Here is a 21,722-nt window from a genome sequence, read left to right as displayed (position 1 = left end):
CTTAGTAGCAATTAGAGAGACAGTAATAAAGATCGTAACAAGAGATAACTATGATGACTGCAATAAATGTAGTGATACAAATAGCACAGACAGTGGTACTGACATTAACGGAGATAATGTCAGTAACAGTAATGACTGGGATCTTTAATTAAACTGTTCAAAATTGCACTGGCCATCCTAGGTAAATCATTAAACCAATCCTGTATCTCCAAGCAGCACTGCGCATCAAAAGATACTTATCGCTCTCTATATGCGTGTTTGCTGGAAAAATAAAGCATACAGATCCTGCATTTGATGAAAGGTGTTTGGAGTCACTTAGATCAACAGATTATTCCATTTTAATCATGATACACCTGAGTGACTCCGTTAATTGTGCAAGCAGTCCCCTTGTTACTGAGAAAGTTATTTGGCTGCAGGTGATGAGCTGATTTAACTTGCCGAACGTCAAGTCTGGAAAGATCCCTGGGTTTTTCTCGATAAGAGTAGGGAGTTATCCCGGTGTCCTGGCCAAATTCCCCCCCCTCTGCCTTCACCGTGGCCTCCAAATTGTCCCCATGTGTGACTGGCTTGCACTTGCCCTGCGATGGACTGGCGTCCTGTCCAGGGTGTACCCTGCCTTGCGCTCGCTGCCTGCTGGGTAGACTCCCGCGTCCCGCGACACCGTATTGTACAAAGCGGTTTGGCAAATGACAGGACAAGTCAAGTCTGGTGAAAACCAAGGCTAGCAGAGACAGGAAGCGATATGCTGTCCTTTCTGAGCGAGCGATGCCTTCGCAGCATCAGGAGTGCACTGTCCCTCTCCTGCTGCAGCGTTACGCCCAGAGTCCCTGTCGGTCAGCAGCAGGACACGATCTGGGGGACACTGCGGCATGGCAGCAACCCACATGTCTGCGGGCAGCGCTGGCCGGCCAGATGACCACACAGGGGACCAGCAGCGCACTAGTTTCCAGCGAGACAGTAACGCAGGGGGACAATTAAAAACAAATGAACGACATTATGGGGGGAGGGGAGAGGGGCAGAGGTCAACTGCCCAAACTTCCAAACAATCCGAGGCCTGGCCGATCCGCCTTCTCGTCAAAACATCCCGCCCCACCCAGCAGACAAAGACACACGGACACAGCGAGCTCAGCGAAGTGGTCAGTTGCTTTTTTTTTATTCCGAGAATATCAGTGCTATACTTCTGTTTTCAAAACTTTTACTTAGTAAATATAAGTCTGGTACATTTTAGTATAAAATAACACTTTCTAGAGGGATTAACACAGCCGGTGGGCAGTGGGGACATGGGACCTGCTACACGAACAAGGCACTTGCTAAAAACCCACTGCTTCGTACGTTACAACAAAAAAAAGCACAGAAACATTCGACATGAACAGCTGGAAAACTGGGAAAGTCATTAAAGGCACCGTTTATACAGTATGTTCAGCGGGTTAAAAGAGTTTAGAGTTTAGTCTTGTCTGAGAGGTTTTTCCAGTGGTTCTGTTTATCACAGACAAGACCTGAAACATTCATCTAAGGTTGAAAAACATCACAACAGCAGCCTAGAGACTATAGCCCTGCAGGTTATATAGGGAACGTAATGACCTGATTGACTAAAGACCTGGAAACAGTACTCATTTATCCCCATTTAATCAATACCTGATTCAATTAACTCATTAATTCCTTGCTGATGGATCAGGATGCACGGAAAACAAGAAGACCCAGCATCTCTCCCTGACAAGGAGAGAGTGGCTGGCACTGGCTGAAACCAGCAGAAGCAGACTTGTGTTAAGAGTTTCCCGACACAAGCGTGGCGCCAGTTGGGATAATCGTCCAATGATTATCAGGAAGTGCGGAGAAGTTCGGCACAATATCCTGGCCTGTTGATTTCCTTCATGTGGAGGGGCACCCGTGCACGCAGGCAGGCTGTGGAAAAAATAAAGCCTTCTGGGAGTTCAGATGTGCTGGACTGGTGCTTGACAGGACAAAATCAGCCTTCTTGGACACAAACTGGCACTGGACACCCAGGTCTGGCATTGATCAGGAATCACCTATCATTACAGACCAAGCAAAGAGTCCGAGATCTGGACTAGGGCTGACAACGGAAGACACATCTTTATACAAAGAGTGGCCGAGGTCAGGAACAAGCCATCTAGGTACATTTCCCAAACCCATTTCCTGGGACCCTTTAAGAAACTACAGGATAAGATCTTCAGCTCAATATGCTACAAGCACCTAAAATGAACAGACAAAATAACTTGTCTATTATGTTAATTTGGCTTTTAATTTGAGCAGAGGTAGGCAACCTCTTAATTCAATGAAGTATATCATTGAGGGCAAAGTGGTAGGGTGCAGAACTGGCTGGATCACAGTTCAGTGACAACAGACAGGAAGTGCTATTCTAGCCTGGTTGTGAGGCGTGTGTGTGATTTGCACAGCTATTCCACTCTCAAACCACCCATTTCTCTGGAATAAGGACCACAGGACCCCATGTCTTCCCTACTTTAATTCAAGCGGGCCACTCTGTTGGGTTTCCGACCTACAATCCATTCCGGCCAGCTTTTGTCAGTTATTAGAAATCTTAGGCCAAGTATAAGGTGTTAATTCAAGTTTAACAACAAAGTTTTAACAAAATGTAACTGCACCAATTTAACCCATCTAACCAACCTGATCAACGAACAGCTAACCTGTTATCCAAGTATCTGAAGCAGCCAGTGACTTCTAGCCTGCTGGATTGGGTCTCTCAATCAGGACTGGATGTCTTCAAGCAAAGAAGACAGAGCTTCTACAGGCAGACTATTCTTCTGTCCTGCTTTTTTTCTTTTTTGTACCCAGTTTAGAATAAGATTCATTAGCTCAAATGCGGATATTGCTATTAAAGATTCTCTTATCGTGCAACTGATACAGGATCTACAGTCTAGCACAACACCAGCACAATCTCCTGCACTGGCAAGTCAAAGGTGAAAGGTCAAGATTGAAACAGACGATCTAACAGGTCAACTCTTTAGAAACATTCCTGCCCGGACAGACTAAAGCCCTCTGATCGCCCCAGAAACTTTCCGTTTTAAATGCAAAGCTGTTTTTCTCCCCTTCTCCCTCGCTCTTCAGTCCCAGCTAGGCTCAGTATCGGCCTGCCCTACACAACACGCCTCTAAGCCCAACGCAGCTGGACTGCTACAAAGCTCTACGGACTAGAAAGCCTTCAATTAAAAATTGCACAACACAAGCCCCTCACAAACCACACAAACCACTTGCTGTTCCTTCATGACTGCCTGACCTGAACTACTGCTTCTGTCTCTACTGCTTTTTCCCCCATTTACAGTCATGTTTTTCTTCCTCTTACATCAAACTTAATGGAGAGCAGTTGTAACATTAACGTCTTTGATAAAATGCGACAATCTTAAGCATGTTTGTCTGGCACAACCTTCCCCAGATGGCAGCAGTTCCAATCTGATATGCAAATCAAATCCAAACTCCGGACAGACTGGGGCATTTTAATACACGCGCTTCCTAGAGCAACTCGTTTCAGATCTCTGCATGTACTAAAAGTGTTTTTGGCTTTCCTAGTGCAGCTCTACCAGTAAAAGCTACAGTTATTCACAAACCCCCTCTCCACATTACACACCAGCTGGGTCTGTTTCCATTTCACGGGACAGGCTTGGGTTCAACTTGAAAGCTTTAAGCCCCCGCTGAGCAGGGGAGTGGTAGGATAATCAAAAGGGATTTTTGTTAAGCAAAAAAAAAAAATCTATAAATAAAACTTCTGTGGATAAACTGCAACGTTTTTCCTCTTGCTTTTCAAAAAATCTAGATATGAAAAGGTCTTACAAACATATGTTAAGTGCTATGTTGAGGAATATAAGTGCCACTGAGTTTGTGTCCTTTCTTCACAAATTGTTAAAAACTCTTCTGAGCATTCACTGGTCAGAATCTGAAAGGCTGATGTAGCACCTGCTACAAAACAGGAGGAGCGCTCTCTCACCTCTGGGGGTGACAAACATCTCATTAGGTGCTCTGGGGGCAGGAGCTCCTTCGATCGGCCCATGAAGACGTAGGGGTCAGGGGTGAGGAGGGAAGAGCCCACCTTCCTCAAAAGGTCCTAGCAGGTGTCTCATAAGTCATCATCAAGACATTTGAAAAGTACAAACGAGTGAGAAAGAGCGTGATACTTCAAAACTAATTGGCGTCATACAGAAAACTCTGTAAATGGTTAAAGGCACAGCAAGCACTTTTATGAAAATTTAACACAGGCCAATTGTACAGGAACGGGGCACAGGAGAATAGGAGAATAGGTGAGTAGAAATGGAAAAGGAAAGAAAGAATGCTAAAGGAGATGGGCGTTTAATCCCAATGGGCATTTCTACCTCAGGTTCAAAGTGCTTTGAGCACAATTGCACTTTACAATGTTCCCACACCTTACAAAGATGGTGGAATGGCACAATCCATTGGACATCGTCAGGGGCCGTTTACACACCCACTGGATAACTGGCATCTTTTACACTCTGCCAAAAGTTTTAAGTGCACTTGGCGGGATATATTTCACCAAAGGTTGTGATAACAGTCACCTTCGACAAGGTTCCCACATCATTATCGATACCCTTGCTTCCTTGTTTGCATTTGCAAAATAGTTTCTAGGGAAGCACGTTTGGAATATACACACAAGAGGAGTGACAAGACAATCCTCCTGACCTTGCTTGCTTGCAATAGTTAGGCCTAGTATTTTGTTGCTGGGCCACCTTTTTAAAGGGAAGGCTACTACATTTCCAAATAAACACGATCATTACAAGATCAAGATACAGGATATGAGTGTTTGAACAGGCAACAGCTGCAGAGATGAGTGTCTGTGACGTTTATGGTTGTCAAGAGCCACATTCCATTTGAGCCTGACTCCACGGTCCACCGGGAGAGATGTCCGACTCGAACGCACCCCTCTCACACAAGCTAACACAGAACTGATTCAGTCTGTGTTTGCTTCCTTGTTGTCCTGGTCCTCTGAAACCATTCTCCAGTCTCACTCTGTCGGTCTGGCAAGAGATCATTCTTTACGATTTAGAATCACCAATTAATTTTGTTATACCAACCCAATGTTGTAATAACCAACTGTTGTTCTCAAAATAATCTCAACTATAAACCCTGTGACCGCACACGGGGGGAATGAGGAAGTGCAGGCAGACTCCTCTGCCCCGCCCACCTTCAATCCACAGCACTGACTGGAGGAGAGGCATGTGTGTCACAGGTAGCACCGCCCCTAATCAGAGGATCAGTGCTGATTGGAGGAGAGGTGTGGCCTTCACACTGCACTGCATGCCTGCAATAACCCAGGTGGCCTCAGGATGTCTCTGAGAGCCAACAGAGGCCTGACTGAGTAATCTCACCCTGTCCTTGGTGATCCTCAGCCAATTGTACACCAGACCTTTGGGAATCCCGATCACAGCTCCAGCCTGGAACCTATGGTCAGGAAGGTCCGCCTGTGCTCTACGATTACTTTAATGGAGGAACAGCTCAGTTCACAAAGCCATGAAAACAAGAAGAATAAGCAACAGGTCTCTGCCGGGACAGTAGGGGGCCACACAGAGTTCGGGTTTCTATTTCTCCTTCTGTTCCAGCCTTCGTGGGCTTGGGACATGGTTCGGGGGGCAGGGAGAGAGGGCACCGTTGGGCGCCCACAGCAAGGTGGCGCTGAAGAGGCCGATGATGGCCAGGTTGAGGAGGATGCCCACCCCGAGGGCGCCCACCGTACCGGGGAAGGAAGGCAGAGCGGAGTGGGCGGACAGCCAGCCCCGGCGAGAGCTCATGTCGGCCAGGACCGCCTCCATCTGGAAGTGTGTGCCCACAACCGCGCAGATGTGGAACAGCTGATGGCTGTGACCTGCAGGGTACAGGCCGAGAGAGGAATTCTGTAAACCGTCTATGTGCACTTGGGACTTTTTACAGCTTTAGAAACCAAGTGGACGTGTCGCTTTTTGCTGATAAACCAGATTATGGCCTTTTAACATATCTGGATGTTTGTAAGAATGTATTTGCACAAATGGGCACCAACATAATCTTGGTTTTAACCCAACTTTCTGCAGAGCAGATTACACGTGATCTTTATTCCACAGCTCAAATAGTACTTCACCATAATTGCTTTGGAGAATCTATTTTGGCTACCCTGGACACTCACTTTTCAGAGAACAGGCAGCAGTGTAGGACTCAAGCTGGGTATAATTGGTATTACATTAAAGATAGCTCAGGTGGGGAGCTGCGTCAGCAGGCATAGGCTGCAAAGGAACAAGTAATAGGTTTATTCCAGGCTGAAAAGAGAAGAAAGAAAACACAACGTTTCAGCCGTGGAGCCTTCTTCAGGTGTTCTTCACTTCTTCAGGTCTTCTTCACACCCGAAGAAGGCTCCACAGCCAAAACGTTGTGTTTTCTTTCTTCTCTTTTCAGCATGGAATAAACCTATTACTTTCTCCTTTGCATTAAAGATCACAGTCTCTACTTTCAAACTTAGGAGGTTTTAGGAGTCTAGCTTGAATTGGTTTGGGGACTTTTATGAAAATGTCCCCTACATTGGAAAAAATGGGATACACATTTTTAAGAGTGCAAGCAGCAATACAAGCTTAAAGCTGGGTACAACTAGCATTTAATTAAATATCTCAGACAGCTTTCAAATGGAGTTAGTTTCAAGAGTCTAGAATGAAGTGTTTTGGAGATATTTGTGAACATGTGTGATTGTGTCCAGGTGTCCTCAGTGATTTTTATATTCATGCCCAATAAAATAATTAATAAGAAACTGATGCTTGCTAGGGTTTACAAACTCAAAATATCAGTGTGACTGTGGAGATTCTACCTATCATTCTACACTTGTTAAATTTCTGATTTTATTTTAAAAGTAGGTTTTATGTGCACACACAGCATGCATGGAGCTCTCATGGTAAAGCACTGAGAAATAATTCCACACAAACTCTTAAGATACTCAAAATGGCCTAATTTATGCAAATCAGGAAAAAAATGTGCCAACTTCCATGACAAGCTGAGTATTTCTCAGATCGAGTTTCTTTCAATAGCTGCATTTTACTGCCATCTAGTGGCCTGGAATAAAACCACTTGAAGTGACCATCTAGAACAGATCAGACCTGTTCAATCCTGGTCCCTGTGTGTCTACAGCTTTCCTAGATCTCTTTCAAGCAGCAGCACCTGAAGAGCAGTGAGAAGCTGCTGAGCTGCTCCAGTTAAGCCAGGAACGAGATGATTAAGCTCATTAAGATCTGAGCTGGAATGAAACCATGCAGTTATATCAGCTCTCCAGGGGCAGGATTGGGCAGCTCTGATCTGGACAGCGGTAGTGAGGGTTTGCAATGGTGAGAGCTAGGAATGTTTTTCTGAGAAAGGCTCTAGGCCCGTCACACCAAAGCAAAGGCACAGCAGAGCCGGGCGTGCAGACGGGCGGGCAGACTGACCGATGTAGTCAAAGCGTCCAGGGGCCAGCCTCTCGGGCAGGTGCGAGGCGAAGAGGAAGCAGGTGAGGAAGGCGAAGAGCAGGTGGTGACAGTGACTGGACAGCGCCTCCGTGTGGCTGCAGCTGTCTCCCAGGCACAGCAGCAGCTGGACTCAGGGAGAGGGAGAGGAGAGACAAGGAGGAAGAGCTCGGGGGTCAAACAGAGTGAGAGGGAGAGAAGAGCCCCACCACCACCACCCCCACCCCACCTGAGTCAGCAGGCCCTGAAGCTCACTGCCCAGTCACACCCACACCAGCCAGCCTCAGGACAGCACAGGTCAGTCACCCCCTCACAACACACAGCACACAACACACACAGCCAAGTGAGAGATAGCAAGAAGAAACAGACCACAGCCTGGACATAGAAACCTGACATAAGCAGGACTGCTCTTGCTTGTCCAGAGAGGACAGGCTCAGTAACCACAATCTGGACACAGAGGCTGAACACAGGCAGATCTGGCTGTCCAGAGTGAACAGGCTGAGTGACCACAGCCTGGACATGGAAAATGAAGGACATTCAAGAACAATTCTGTCCCACACCGGGATGTGGGAAACTCACTCTGTAAAAGAGGGGGATGTTGTCGAAGAGGAAGGGATAAACAAAGGCACCCGTCCGAACAACCTTGCTCCAGTGAGGAAAGTCTAGCTCTGGAAACCTGCAGAGCGAGAAGGGAGACAGAAGTCAAGAACGAGGGGGGGAGTGTGACAACAGACGGTGCCGTCACCCCTCCAATCCCGAGTCCAACACCCAGGTATCATCTCTAACCCCTACCCCGAAGACCACCTCTAACTCTGACTCCTAACCTTTAGTCTACCCTCGAGCTTGACATCAATTCAATCCGGCTCTGAAATCCCTTACCCTGAACCTGAGCCTAAACTCCAGACTTTCTCCTGTCCCGGTTCTCCTAAACCCAGGACACTGTTTCAGCAAGAGTATCATCTTGACGAGATATCATTCCTACTGAATTCCTAAACCGAACTCATCCTCCCTTTGACTTCAGCTCTTGCTGGGATTTCCTTAGAGCTACTTATCTCTCTCTGACTGGCATCGTATCTCACCCCACTGACGCCCACATTCCGATTTTTCAAATCGAACTCTCATGAGCTGCTGGGCTTAAAGAAGACCAGGCAAAACAACAGCAGAGTCGAGGTAACCTGAGCCGAGCACCAGCTTCCGTTCCTGTGGCAGCATACCTGGAGTAGCAGGACAGGCCGGTGCAGATGAGGGTGTTCAGGACGGCGATGGGCACGAAGTTCTGGTGAAGCCAGCTGTTCACCCAGCAATCGGGCATCACATAGGCACCGTAGGTGATGGCACAGCCTGGGCGCGCACGCGAGATGGAGACAGGAGAGAGGCCACGCTGAGTCATGAAAGAGCTGCCACAACCCGCTCTGAAACAACACCGTCAACACTAGAATCCCCACCGCCAGCAGACCTGCCACTCAACCTGCTGCCACGGTGACCAGATCAGGAAGGAAATCGGGCCCACCAATACGCTCTTCACCGAGTACTTAAGCCCCGCCTCTATGACACAACCACGCCCAGTCTCAGTGATTTCGGCCCTGGTATCGGCCTCCGTGTGCAATTCCTTGCCTCAGGACTGAGCTTGGCTTGGTTTTGACTTCACTCTCGTGGATCTCCCCTTGATCTGTGTTTTGGGGTTTCCCTGGATACTTTGTCCTCCCCACCAGGTGTCTCTGGTTCTGAGCCCTGCTCGTTTTCTGACCATGACCTTGGATTACTTTTTGACTCGCCTGGCTTAGCTTACCTTATCCAGAAGCTCTATCGCCCTGCAACGCCCTGCCCACTGTGAGCCTGGCCAGTACCTGGAGGGGAGACTCCTGGGAAAGCTGAGCAGATGCTGGAAGAGGTGTTTGTGTGACCAGTAGGATCCATGTGGGTCCTAATGCCCCAGTATAGTGACGGGGACACTATACTGTAAAAAATGACTCTCCGTAGTCATTAAAAATCCCAGGGCATTTCTTGAAAAGACTAGGGATGTTACCCCAGTGCCCTAGCCCAATTTCCCCCCTGGCCTTTACCAGTCATGGCCTCCTAATAACCCCCCTCTCTGAACCGGCTTCATCACTCTGCTCTCCTCCCCACTGAGAGCTGGTGTGTGGGGAGCAGACTGGAGCATCATCCAGGTGGGGCTGCACATTGTTGGTAGTGGAGGGGATCCCCATTAACTGTTAACTGCTTTGAGGGGAGTATCCAGAAAAGTGCTATATAAGTGTAAGGAATTGTTGTTCTTACATTTTAATTGATTATTTTAACCTGCATCTGGCCTGCTACACGATCAAGCCAGATCACATGAGCTCAGTCTCCTACTGGCAAAGAACTTCCCTTAGACCGCGCCAGTAAAATACACTCGTCAGCATCATCACTTAAGATACAAGCCAGTTAAATAAACAATCACTGCAGGAGACACCATAAGCACCAGTGGCAGCAGTAGTGAGTGGCCGAGGACTCAGCAGCAGGCCCAGGACCTGCAGCCATGACAGAAGAAACAGCAGCTGCTGGGCACTGCCCACCCTACCCAAGCTGTAGAGGCTCAGCGCGCCGTAGTCCAGGAAGTAGCAGATGTGCCTGGCCTCAGCAGACATGGAGCTGAAGGTGTGGGCACAGCTGGAGGTGAAGGGGTACAGGCAGATCAGCACCATGTAGACCAGCAGGGGCCAGGTGTAGCTCTCGTTCAGGAAGTCCAGGGACGAGCACAGCATGGTGAACCGCCACAGGAAATACCTGAAGCACACAGAGCGCAGAATCAGCACGACGCACTCACAGAGCACTTAACACGCGCAATAAAATACCCAGGAGACACAGGGCCCCGGATCCGCACAGGGAATACCCCGGGGAGACAGAGACACAGGGCACCGAATCTGGGAGATCTGGGGGAATATGTGGGACAGACAGACCTGTATAGACTGGGCTCAGGTCACACACACACACACATCCAGAACCTGACCGGCCATTCACTTCTCTTCACCCCGCAAGGCCCAGAGTACCAGCAGCAGGACTGAGGCACTCAGGTCTTCCTGATGGAACTGCCAACTACCCGGCCACAGGGGGGCGCTGTTGCACAGCACGCTTGGGGAACTCCAGGCTTCTCAGCTGCTCCTGTAACCTGTGGCCGGTTCCACAGACCCTGGGCGGGGCAGACAGGGGGAGAGGGATGGCGGGGGAGCAGGGAGGGAGGGTGTTGCTGGCAAGGGCCTACCATGTGGGCAGGAAATGGGTCCAGATGTTGACGGTTTCATTGGTCATCTGAAAACTGCTCAGGATACAGTCCAGGGCCGAGCTCCGAGGGTGACGGTACCCGGAAATAATGCCATCCTCTCGGAAGACCTGCCGCGCAGACAGGGCATCAGCAGCACAGCCTTGAGCAATAACAGCGTTTCGACACCGTGCGCAGATCCGGTGGGGGGGGGGTCCTTACCCGGGGCACCTGGTGAATATCAAACAGCTGGGGGAGTTTGATGGTCAGCATGTCGGGGGGCAGACGCCAGCCGCCCCCGGCCCCGGCAGGCCTGTCCAAGTCGAGCCCCCGCCTGGCACGCCGAGCACCTCACCTGACGCTCACCGAGAGAGGGTCTGCAGGCAGGCCCCCCCTCCCATCGCACGCACGGCCCCCTGCGGCCCCCTTGCCTGAAGGCTGACCTCCTGCTACACAGGAAACACAGAGAGAGAGAAGCAGAAGGATGTGGAGTGAGAGATATGGAGAAGGGGAGAGAGAGATAGAAGGGTTACTTTTATGCCAACGTTTTTTTCCCACTAATAAAGAACGTACATACTGTCCCAGACCCATCTGCACTGAAGGAGCAGTCTGCCTTCCCAGAGACAGGGGGCTCTATCCATCCACAGAAGATCACGGAGAGGTAATAATGAATCAACAGGAAAATACGCATGGAGACTTCTGGTTTAAAAAAAACAAAACTATACCACACTGTAGATTTTTTCCCTATTACATCCTAATTGAATCGACAGTCCTTCTTTGTTTTAATCAACCCTGCAGATGCGGTCTCTCCTGGCGCTCAGCAGCCCTGCTCTCTCCACAGGGAGGATGTGACGGACACACTGGCCCCTCCACGACACACAGCGGCCAAGCAACCCCGCTCACAGGCACTGCAGAGCCCTCATCCGGAGTCGCCCCAAGACGCCTGCAGCTCAGACATCCTTTCAAAGAACAGCTCCATTATCTGCTGTGCTTAAATTGACCACAGCTCATCGCCAACCCCATCTCGGCTCGAACAGAGACGGAGAGGGGACTACAGACATAAGGATGGGGGTACAAACCCAGACAACCCCGTTTCCAGCGTGGCACACACTGACCGACACAGCAAAACAAAGGAGCAGTACGGTCCGAACGGAAAAGGATATACGTTTACCACCGAGGACAGGAAGATGCGGGAGTCTGGACAAGCTCCGGCTCTGACGTTAGAGCCGATCCCCCAGGATCCCTCGAGAAGCGGACAGGCGAGATTTAAGTCTGGGGCCAGAAGTCCCAAGCATTCCCTATCCAGAGACACACTGGGTGCAGAGAAAAACATCCCCAGCAAGGGCAACAGGACCCCAGCTGCTCTCTGTGACAGCTCGCAGGAAAGAGTCCGTACAGTGTTGGCAGAGAACATCAACAGGAAACAGCACAGCAGCCTGCACACACACAAGCCGGGGTCTTGTACATGTACGCACACACACTGACAGAGACACAAGCCGGGGTCTTGTGCGTGCTCCCACACACACGCTGACGGAGACAAACAAGCGTGCACGCACACACACAGACACATACACAACCAGAGGTCTTGTACATGTACGCACACACACTGACAGAGACACAAGCCAGGGTCTTGTGCGTGCACGCACACACACTGACAGAGACACAAGCCAGGGTCTTGTGCGTGCACGCACACACACAGGCTGACGGAGACAAACAAGCCGGGGTCTTGTGCGTGCACACACACACACTGACAGAGACAAACAAGCCGGGGTCTTGTGCGTGCACACACACACACTGACAGAGACAAACAAGCCGGGGTCTTGTGCGTGCACGCACACACTGACGGATACAAGCTGTGACTCTGGGAAACACAAACACACAAAGACTGAGACATGGGGACATCCTGTCTGGAGGGTGGCCCAGTTAAACAGGCACATTTCAGGACGAAAGTGTCTTTTCCCTAAACTCTCGCAGGGCCCCCTGAAAGACGCGTCAGTCAGTGGGCTGTGCTGAAACTGTCCCTTTCAGGCATACAGGACCGCATTCCCCAGACCCACCTCACAGGAACGAGGAGTATATTGTAAGGGTCACAGCAGTGCTAGAGCTAAGGGGATACTGTTACAAAGCATTACAGAGCCTGCCATAAGAGAATGAGCAAACTGGAGGGGGGGGGGGGGGGGGTTATGCATGTGATCAAATACTAAGCACAAAACGGAGCATGCACAAACACCAGGAGAACAATGGATCTTCAAGGGTGCATCCTGGATAAGGCCTGGGATTGTTCAACATGAACGACTGCTCCACCCTGTCCCAGACTCCAGACCCTGATTTACACAGTACCCTTCTGTCTTGCTGAGCCCCTACTGACTCCCTCTACTGATAAAATGAGCCCTCCCATTCATAGCTCCTACATTTCCACTGATCTCATTCTCCCTTCCTGCTTAACCCCATCTCTCAGGCCCTTTCTCCCTGCCCACTGTCACTCTCTCCCAACGTCCTCCTCTTTCCCCATTTCAATTTCCCTCCCCTCCCTTCTACCCCACATTCCCCCTCTCCACCCCTCTCTGGTTCTCCCGCGTGATCCCATCACATGATCCCCGTGAATAGACATCTTTATTCCTGCTTCCTGACAATAAGAGGCCTATTCCAGACAGCAGGGAGGGGACTCTGTGCGTGTGTGGGACCAAGAGCTACACACGGGGATGACTGGATCATTTCAATTGTGTTTACTGGAAGTCACAATGACCAGCTGGAAGGGGGAAAGTTTAAGTCATTCAAATTCCTGGTTTGACCTCATTTTATTGCCTCTTCAAACTGCCTGTGCAAACCAGCTGCACAGAGAATCAGGAGAACTGAAATTATGGGAAATACACGATCTCATCTGCTGTAAAAATCCACTATTCAGGGTGGATTGGGATGTTGACTTTAAGGAAAAGACAAACCCTAACTGATTTCATGCAGTTCACACTGGTGTAACTGGTGTTGCTGTTCGTACGGGAGCCCTGTGTTTATTGAAGGGGTGGCAGGTTTCTGTGTGCCAGTATCTTCTCAAGACCCTTCTTTGTGAAAAGGCTTTTGCAGTTTGTCAACAATTTCTTTCATTTATAAAGGTCTCTTTAAGTTCTTACTTTGCCTCTTAAGTTCTCCTGCTGACAGGAGAACCTTTGTAGTCTTAAAACACAGACAATAAGAAGAGGTCCTGATGGGTAGAAGTGAATCTAAAACCAAGAACAGGAGGCACCTCTTTACACAGAGGGTGGTGGGAGTGTGGAACAAGTTGCAGAGCCATGGTGTTGAAGCCGATACCCTGCCTTTGTTCCAGAAAAGGTTGGATGAGATCCTGGATCAATTAACTACTAATTACCAATCAGACTGCAGGGGCCAAACGGGTAACCTTTCTAGCATACACTGTTATACCTATGACCTATTAAACTGCTTGCAAGGGAAAGGTACAGACACCCATCTGGAAAGCTTGCTTTTTGTCTCCATGAATTCTGCTGCCAGATTCTTGAAAGTTGGTTACTTTCAGAAAGTGTGCACTAAATCAGTTCCTAGCAGGGACGTGATATTTGTTTAAATGTCAGCTATCCAAAAGAGAGTGTGTGTGTGACTTACTGTCATTACCAATAATGCAAAAGGACAGAACGCCTGCTCTGGAGGCTGCAGCAGAGTCTTTCTGGCCTCTCTGACCATGCCCACGATCTGATGGTTTGGAACCTGTCAGAAAAGCGGCCAGGGCATGGCCACACCAGGCCCCCGTCACCTCGTGTGGTCGAGCAGCACGTAGATAGTCAAAGAACTTGGACTACAGCAGATGAGTCATTGCAACCTGTAGGACAAATCATACTGATGATTTTGAGGATGTCTCCAAGCTGAAGCATGCTTTTAACACCCTGCCCAGGTTAGACATCACAAACACTGACCACTCTAATAATAATAATTCCTTACACTTCTATAGCTCTTTTCTGGACACTCCACTCAAAGCGCTTTACAGGTAATGGGGATCCCCTCCAGCACCACCAGTGTGCAGCCCCACCTGGATGACGCGCCAGCCCGCCCCCCACACACCAGCTCTCAGTGGGGAGGAGAGCAGAGTGATGAAGCCAGTTCAGAGATGGGGATTATCAGGAGGCCATGATGGGTAAAGGCCAGGGGGGAATTTGACCAGGACACTGAGGTAGCACCCCTTCTCTTTTCGAGAAACACCCTGGGATTTCGAGCAACACCCAGTTTTCTTTTGCACAAAATTCCTCCTTTAAGGGAGACGCGTTCGGCAAGCCCAAACGACTGCAATCAAGCGCCGGATTTGAACTCGAGAGCCAGTACAACTTGCGCCACGACTTTCCTCTTTCAGCACAGGAAGGGGAACAAGAGCCCCACCCGAGAGGGAAAGCCTGAAACGGACCCGACCGCTGTGCATCGGGAGCTAAACAGCCGACTCGGCGCACGGTTCTGTAAGGGGGTCCGAAAACGGGGTGGCGCATACCCCCATTTCTGCCCGGAAGAGGCACAGCTGGGAAGAGAAGACAAGTGATGGTCACTCCTGGGGAGCGGCAGTCCAGCACAACCTCTAGCCCCACCCATAAGCGAGGGCTGGCCAAGCCCTCCGTCCAATGCAGACACCACAGGGTGCAGAGTACACCTACAACACCCCAGACTCCTCCAACAGAGCTTTTCACATGTCCAGAGCCAGCTACTGACCTGCGGCTTTTTTGGGGGCAACTTAATTTTAACTGCGTTTTGCCAGTGTTCGATTGCAAAAGCAAAACCCTAAAAACAACAACTTCCAAAGGCTTCCTCGACATCCCCGTGCACGTATGCCAACAGACACCTCGCCACACATTCCTGTAGGTGTGTTTTTCACTATAGACAGGAAAATATCACCGATTGCCATTCATGCCAATTATATTACAATGAAAACAAAAGAGGGGAGAGGGCAAAAAAAAAGCTTTTTAAAAAAGTGCTGCACTTTGCAGAACAAGTTGCAGGTTTCTGTGTGCCAGTATCTTCTCAAGACTGTTCTTTGTGAAATCATTTATCTTCAAGCATACTTCCCCGGAACACAGTTATGAGAACTCCACTAAAACACATGTTTGGTACAAGCCAGAATCCTGCACTACAACTGGAGGCCAATAGCCAAGCACTGGAATGCGAGTAAGTAGGACAGGAATCTACTGGCTGCACCCCTGCTAAATCCCCACCTCTTTCCAGCAGAGCAGCCATTGGACTAGGGGCTGCTGAGCAGATGGGCTGAGTGTGGCTTGGACTTTGGGCATTTAAACCACCCCCTCCGGGAGGACGGAAGTGGGTCTTGGGACAATGGCACAGGGCAGCAGATTAAGAGATCAGTGGGAAAGGGGGCAGAATGCCAAAGGGAAGCCAGATCACAATCCGGATCGTGTCTGAAATCCCAGCTGATAGCTGCGCCTGGGGCCTGCAACTCCAAACGTCAGCGAGTGTAATTGAAAAATCCGAGGAAGTGCTTAAGTCGAAACGGGGGATCAGGAGTTGGAAACGTTTAGCCTGCATAGCAGCTCAGGCTGCTAATTTGAATTTTAGTGCCTGGGCCGAAATAATTGGTTCCTGCAGTTCCGAAATAAACCACAAAGACGGAAAACCTCTGGGGTAACAGTGGAGGCCGATTGCGGAATTCTCTGCAGTGACTTTAACGTGCACTGGGTGATCACTGCGTGACCATCACTGCCAAAATATTTATGAACAGGGTAGAGTTCTGGCGCAGTGGTTAGCACCGTTGCATGCAGTGTTGGCGCCCTGGGGGGTGTCTGTGTGGAGTTTGCATGTTCATCCGGGTTCCCCCCCCACAGTCCAATGACATCCTGGTGGGGTTAATTGACTTTTAGGAATATTGGTGCTGGTGTGAGTGTGTCTGTGTGTGCCCTGGGATGGACTGGCATCCCGTCCAGGGTGTCACCTGCCTTCTGCCCGTTGCTTGCTGGGATAGACTCCAGCTCCCCCCCCGTAACCCTGTACAGGAAACAGCATTAAGAAAAGGGGGAGATCACTGAAAAAATGCAAAACATACAAAGTCTCCTCATGAAGAAATATCACATCTCAAGAAGGTACTGTCACACAGGAAGAGTAGCATCTGCACCCCCTTCAATACAAACAGCAGCACCAGCTACGCCTGAACTTGAACTTTAGTGCCATACGTAACCGGCACATGTTCTGGCACAATGGAATTCTGACTTACAGAAAGTCTCTCGATTGTAAAAAAAAAAACACAAACTGCAGACAGAGCATTTAGACAATTCACAAGCAAACAGCAGATGATATCTGAACAGCAGAGCCCCAGTTACAGCAGCCCAAATAGCAGCTGTACCGCCTACAGTTAAGTAATTATGCTGTGATCAGGATCAGTTCAGCCACTCAGGAGACCCTAAGGCACTTTAATAAAGGACTATTTCTCCTAGTCACAGGGGAGCTTGTATTAATTGGCACAATTAATATTAAAAAACCAAGGCTTGCAGAAGCTATAAGTACCCCTGATCCGGAAGACTCAGACTCGCTACCTGCAGGGCCCGCGTCCTGTCCCGACTGCTGAATTAAACACCGGGCCTCACCAGTCTCGCAGCCAGCCAGCCGCATAGGAGATATTTATTAAGGTCTCCAACAGGTGATCACTCAAAACATTCGTTTCATTACAAGTACAGCTCCCCCGTAAAACACCTCCGCGCCAGACTGGAAGCATGTCCAAGACTGTGGTCATCCCCCTCCCCCAGCCCGGCGCCCCACGAGCTGTTCCAGTGGCCACATTCGAGGGGTCCCAGCTCCCACCCCCAGGGGCCCGTGGAGCCGACAGGTTCCACGCCTCTCTATTAAAGCAGCCACACCTGGTGAGCCGACAGCCAGTACCGAGCCGAGCACAGGTACACCGGCCACCCAGGAGCACAGTTAGACAGCCCTGCTCCAGGTCATGGGGAAGAGTGGTCAGCCTGCAGTCACATCTGGGCACTGAATCACCTGTGTGATTGCATTCCACTTAACCGATCGCACCTTTGATGGCATATACTTTCAATTCATGATAATGTAATAATAATAATAATAATAATAATAATAATAATAATAATAATAATAATAATAATAATAATGTTTCTTTATTAGCCCTATACAATTTCTTGCATTAGGAATGCGTCTTTTCGCATACCCCAGCTTTTCTCCAGGGAGACACAGACACACAGACAGGGAGAGAAGCTTGGGGTCAGAGCACAGGGTCAGCCATTGTACGGCGCCCCTGGAGCAGTTGAGGTTAAGGGCCTTGCTCAGGGGCCCAACGGAGTAGGATTCCTCTGCCGGCCGCGGGATTTGAACCGGCAACCTTCCGGTCACAGGCGCAGATCCTTAGCCACAGAGCCACCCCATGATTCGACAGGCATAGGCAATCTCCTGCTGAGGGTCCTGGCTTGGATGCCACTGAACGTGCTTTTGGTGCATGTGCAACGACAGCTCTAAGGCTCCCACTGCATAGCAGTCTGAGCCGTTCCACATTTTAGCAGCTGCTGGGCTGCGTCATACAAGTGAAGGGAGCCTACACCCTGTGCGGGAGGTGGTGTACCTATCACCTGAGCTTCGGTAAATTTGCATACTGGAACTCAAAAGTACAGAGAAACGCAGAGCTCTGGAACAGATCGCACTGCGGGGCAGCGGAGAGACAGTTCCGTTCTTGATGTTGTAACAAAAACTCCACTTCTTAAGCAACTGTTATATCACAATTCAGTGAAGGAATTGGCCAATGTCAGCAAGCCTGGTCTGTAACTGTTCTGTCCCAATAAAAGCTAAGGACTGAACAGATTTGGACATTTTAGATGTTATTCCAACAGCAGAATTATTCTACTGTACTCGACTGCATTTGTCATTTCAACTGACAGCTCTATGATCAGTGCCAATTGTTTTGGAATTTGTGTATTAGCTATGTTACTTGACCTGTAGCTCAAGCTAATCGATCTGCTGTCGTTGTCATTTTAACGTTAACAGCTTTAACGAAGTCTCCGGGCCACTGGCGGCTTCATCGAGTTAGAACAACAACTCTCGGTCCCACAAACCTCAACTCCATCACACTGCACACCGGCTCCACAAATAAACCAGATGTGCTTCTAACACCTACAAAAAATACATTGTAACATTTGCAATTGACGTTATCAGTATGATTTACTGTCTGTAAAACGACAAATGTGGTCGAGTACAATAACATCTAAAATGACCAAATCTGTTCAGTCCTTAGCTTTTATTGGGACAGAACAGTTACAGACCAGGCTTGCTGACATTGGCCAATTCGTTCACTGAATTGTGATATTACAGTTGCTTAAGAAGTGGCGTCTTTCTTACAACATCGGGAACAGAACTGTCTCTTTGCTGCCCCGCAGTACGATCTGTTCCAGAGCTCTGTGTTTCTCTGTACTTTGAGTTCCAGTATGCAAATTTACCGAAGCTTAGGTGATCGGTACACCACCTCCAGCACCTCACCCCCTCACCGGCCGAAACGTTGTGTTTTCTGTCTTCTCTTTTCAGCACAGGAATAAACCTATTACTTGTTCCTTTGCAGCCCACGCATACTGACGCAGCTCCCCACCTGTACGAATTACAATACAAGTCGGTTTATGGTGTTTTTATTAACGACGCGATATGTATTTTACCCAAAGCGTGGCGCTCTGCTCATGTGTTTTTTCACTGCAACCGTGGGGGTGTCGGCAAAAAAAACTTGAACTCTGCGCCTGTCACATGTCCACGAAACAAAAACCGTGTTGCAAAAATCAAACCGCATTAAGTTCTCGCAAAAATACTTAACATCACTAGTGCAAGTGTACCGTGTTGTTCTCAAACTTGCGAGTTAGAGAAACGCTACCTAGAGCGCGTCCTGCAGGCGCACAACTTTTGGAGTTCCGCTTACACTCCAGGATAACACAGGTTTCAGCAAACTGCGACAAAACATTCATAGCAAACATGACCAACGCCTAGTTGCACGGCGCCAAACATGAAAATAACGAAAAGCAAAGCCAGGATCGGGGAAAACGGGTTGTTTTTTTTTAATTCTTAGGGGGAACAAAGCGAGTGGGAGTGGTCGAGAGTTTCAGTGCTCCTGCAGGGCTGGAGTGTTGTGAAAAGCTCTTGCGATAAAACCGAGTCAAAAGCGGTCGAGTTTAGCGACGGCGGTGGAGAGGCAGCAGCAGCAGCGAGAGAGAGGAGGAAAAAACCGAGCAAACCTGACGGGAAAAAGCAAAACTTGAGACTCGAAACAGGACGCCCGATCACGCCACTATCCCCGGCAGCGCCCGCTGCTTCCCCAGCGGGAGACAGGAGAGGAGGAATCGAGCCCAACCTTGCGGACGAGGGGTGTCAAACGCACATCGCGGGTCCGGGTCTCGGGTGGGCTGTCGCTCGCTGTGTCAGGACACGCCGTGTGGCTCCGCTCCAGTTTCGAGCGTGTCTTCGCATTCCTCGCTCTGCGTTAAACCTCCCCTCCCCAAAAAAAAAATGTCAACGAGATCCCACCTCCGCCATACGGAACGGGATATCTCATTGGCTGCGGATAAGAAAGAGGCCCTTGTTTGTTTGGGCATCAGGAGACGGGTCTTGTTCCTCCCTTCCATTCGCTCCAGAAAGAAGAATAAAAAAGGGGGGGGAGGACACAAAGATGAGGTAAATGGGGGGTTCTGGAGGAGGCGAGGATGGGCACCAAGCCCAGGGACTTCTTTTTCATTCGAGCCCCGCGAAGAGACCCGCCCCCCCCTCCTCCAGATTCGCCCCAATTCGGCCTCCAAAGCTGTTCGCTGCGCGCCGGCCGCCCCGGAGAGGCAGAGGGCAGCGCTCCCCGCTCAGCGCGTTCGGGATGGGGCTTCTCGAGGGGTTATTTTCTACCTGGTGGGTCGGGAATTGCAATGTGGAGGCCGATTAAGAATCATTCCCGCTTCCGCACACTTTGGTAAACCCCTCGTTAATCGGCCGTGTGCCACTACAGACAGGAGCTCGCAGCCGGCACCTGTTCAGCTACAGTATCTGCTTATTAGTCAGCGTTGCATGCTCAGCCCGGCTACGCTTATTAAACACAAATCCGCGCAAACGACATTTAACGTTATAATGAATTATCGACTTTATCAGAGGGGAGCTATACATCACAAAACGGGCGAAGAGTCGAACGTGTAATAAACCTGAGCTCTGAGCTGCGTGCTGCGTGCTGTGAGCTCTGAGCTGTGGGCTGTGAGCTGCGTGATACAGGCTGTGTGCTGTGAGCTCTGAGCTCCGAGCTGCAGGCTGTGTGCTGTGAGCTCTGAGCTCTGAGCTGCAGGCTGTGTGCTGTGAGCTCTGAGCTCTGAGCTCCGAGCTGTGTGCTGTGTGCTGTGTGCTGTGGGCTGTGAGCTGCGGGCTGTGAGCTCTTATCTCCGAGCTGCAGGCTGTGTGCTGTGAGCTGCGTGATACAGGCTGTGTGCTGTGAGCTGTTAGCTGTGAGCTCTGAGCTCTGAGCTGCAGGCTGTGTGCTGTGAGCTACGTACTGTGAGCTGTGTGCTCTGTGCTGTGAGCTCTGAGCTGTGTGCTGCAGGCTGCTTGCTGTGAGCTGTGTGCTGTGAGCTGCGTGATGTGTGCTCTGAGCTCCGAGCTGCAGGCTGTGTGCTGTGTGCTGTGTGCCGTGTGCTCTGAGCTTTGAGCTGCAGGCTGTGAGCTGCGAGCCGTGTGCTGTGAGCTGTGTGCTGTGAGCTGTGTGCTGCGTGCTGTGAGCTGCGTGCTGTGAGCTGCGTGCTGTAGGCTCCGTGCTGTAGGCTCCGTGCTGTGAGCTGCGTGCTGTGTGCTGTGAGCTGTGAGCTGCGTGCTGTAGGCTCCGTGCTGTAGGCTCCGTGCTGTAGGCTCCGTGCTGTGAGCTGTGTGCTGTGTGCTGACTCTGCTAGCCGGGTTCACTGGGGCAGCAGCACAGGCAGGCTGAGTAAAGTAGGTCACGGCAGACAGTTTTTTCAGGAGAGATGGGCACAGGCAGCACTGCCAGGGGGGGCGGCTATTGTACGGCAGCGTGAGACCCGGGCGCTGGCCCAGCCGCGGCCGTG

General features: G+C 50.0%; 1 protein-coding gene across 3 annotated transcripts; it reads right to left on the bottom strand.

Annotated features, from left to right (window-relative positions):
• Positions 1–1,125: 1,125 nt before the first annotated feature.
• paqr6 (progestin and adipoQ receptor family member VI) lies at positions 1,126–20,156 on the bottom strand. Of its 3 annotated transcripts, none has more exons than XM_015336662.2 (8): positions 20,009–20,156; positions 10,897–11,123; positions 10,678–10,805; positions 9,997–10,202; positions 8,651–8,777; positions 8,016–8,112; positions 7,419–7,563; positions 1,126–5,845 (listed from the first exon to the last, which is right to left on the bottom strand). In XM_015336662.2, the coding sequence occupies exons 2-8, from the start codon at positions 10,945–10,947 to the stop codon at positions 5,562–5,564; spliced, it is 1,038 nt and encodes a 345-aa protein (XP_015192148.1). In that variant the 5' UTR covers positions 10,948–11,123; positions 20,009–20,156; the 3' UTR covers positions 1,126–5,561. The 3 variants fall into 3 exon arrangements, with proteins under 3 accessions (XP_015192148.1, XP_006641879.1, XP_015192149.1); XM_006641816.3 differs by having other exon boundaries at positions 10,897–11,120; XM_015336663.2 differs by lacking the exon at positions 20,009–20,156 and adding an exon at positions 11,846–11,861.
• Between the last annotated feature and the right edge of the window lie 1,566 nt (positions 20,157–21,722).

This window comes from Lepisosteus oculatus, chromosome 27, assembly GCF_040954835.1.
Source record: "Lepisosteus oculatus isolate fLepOcu1 chromosome 27, fLepOcu1.hap2, whole genome shotgun sequence".
NCBI classification, from domain to species: domain Eukaryota; kingdom Metazoa; phylum Chordata; class Actinopteri; order Semionotiformes; family Lepisosteidae; genus Lepisosteus; species Lepisosteus oculatus.
The sequence above is the reverse complement of the archived record's forward strand: the minus strand, read 5'-3'. Positions and strand labels throughout refer to the sequence as shown.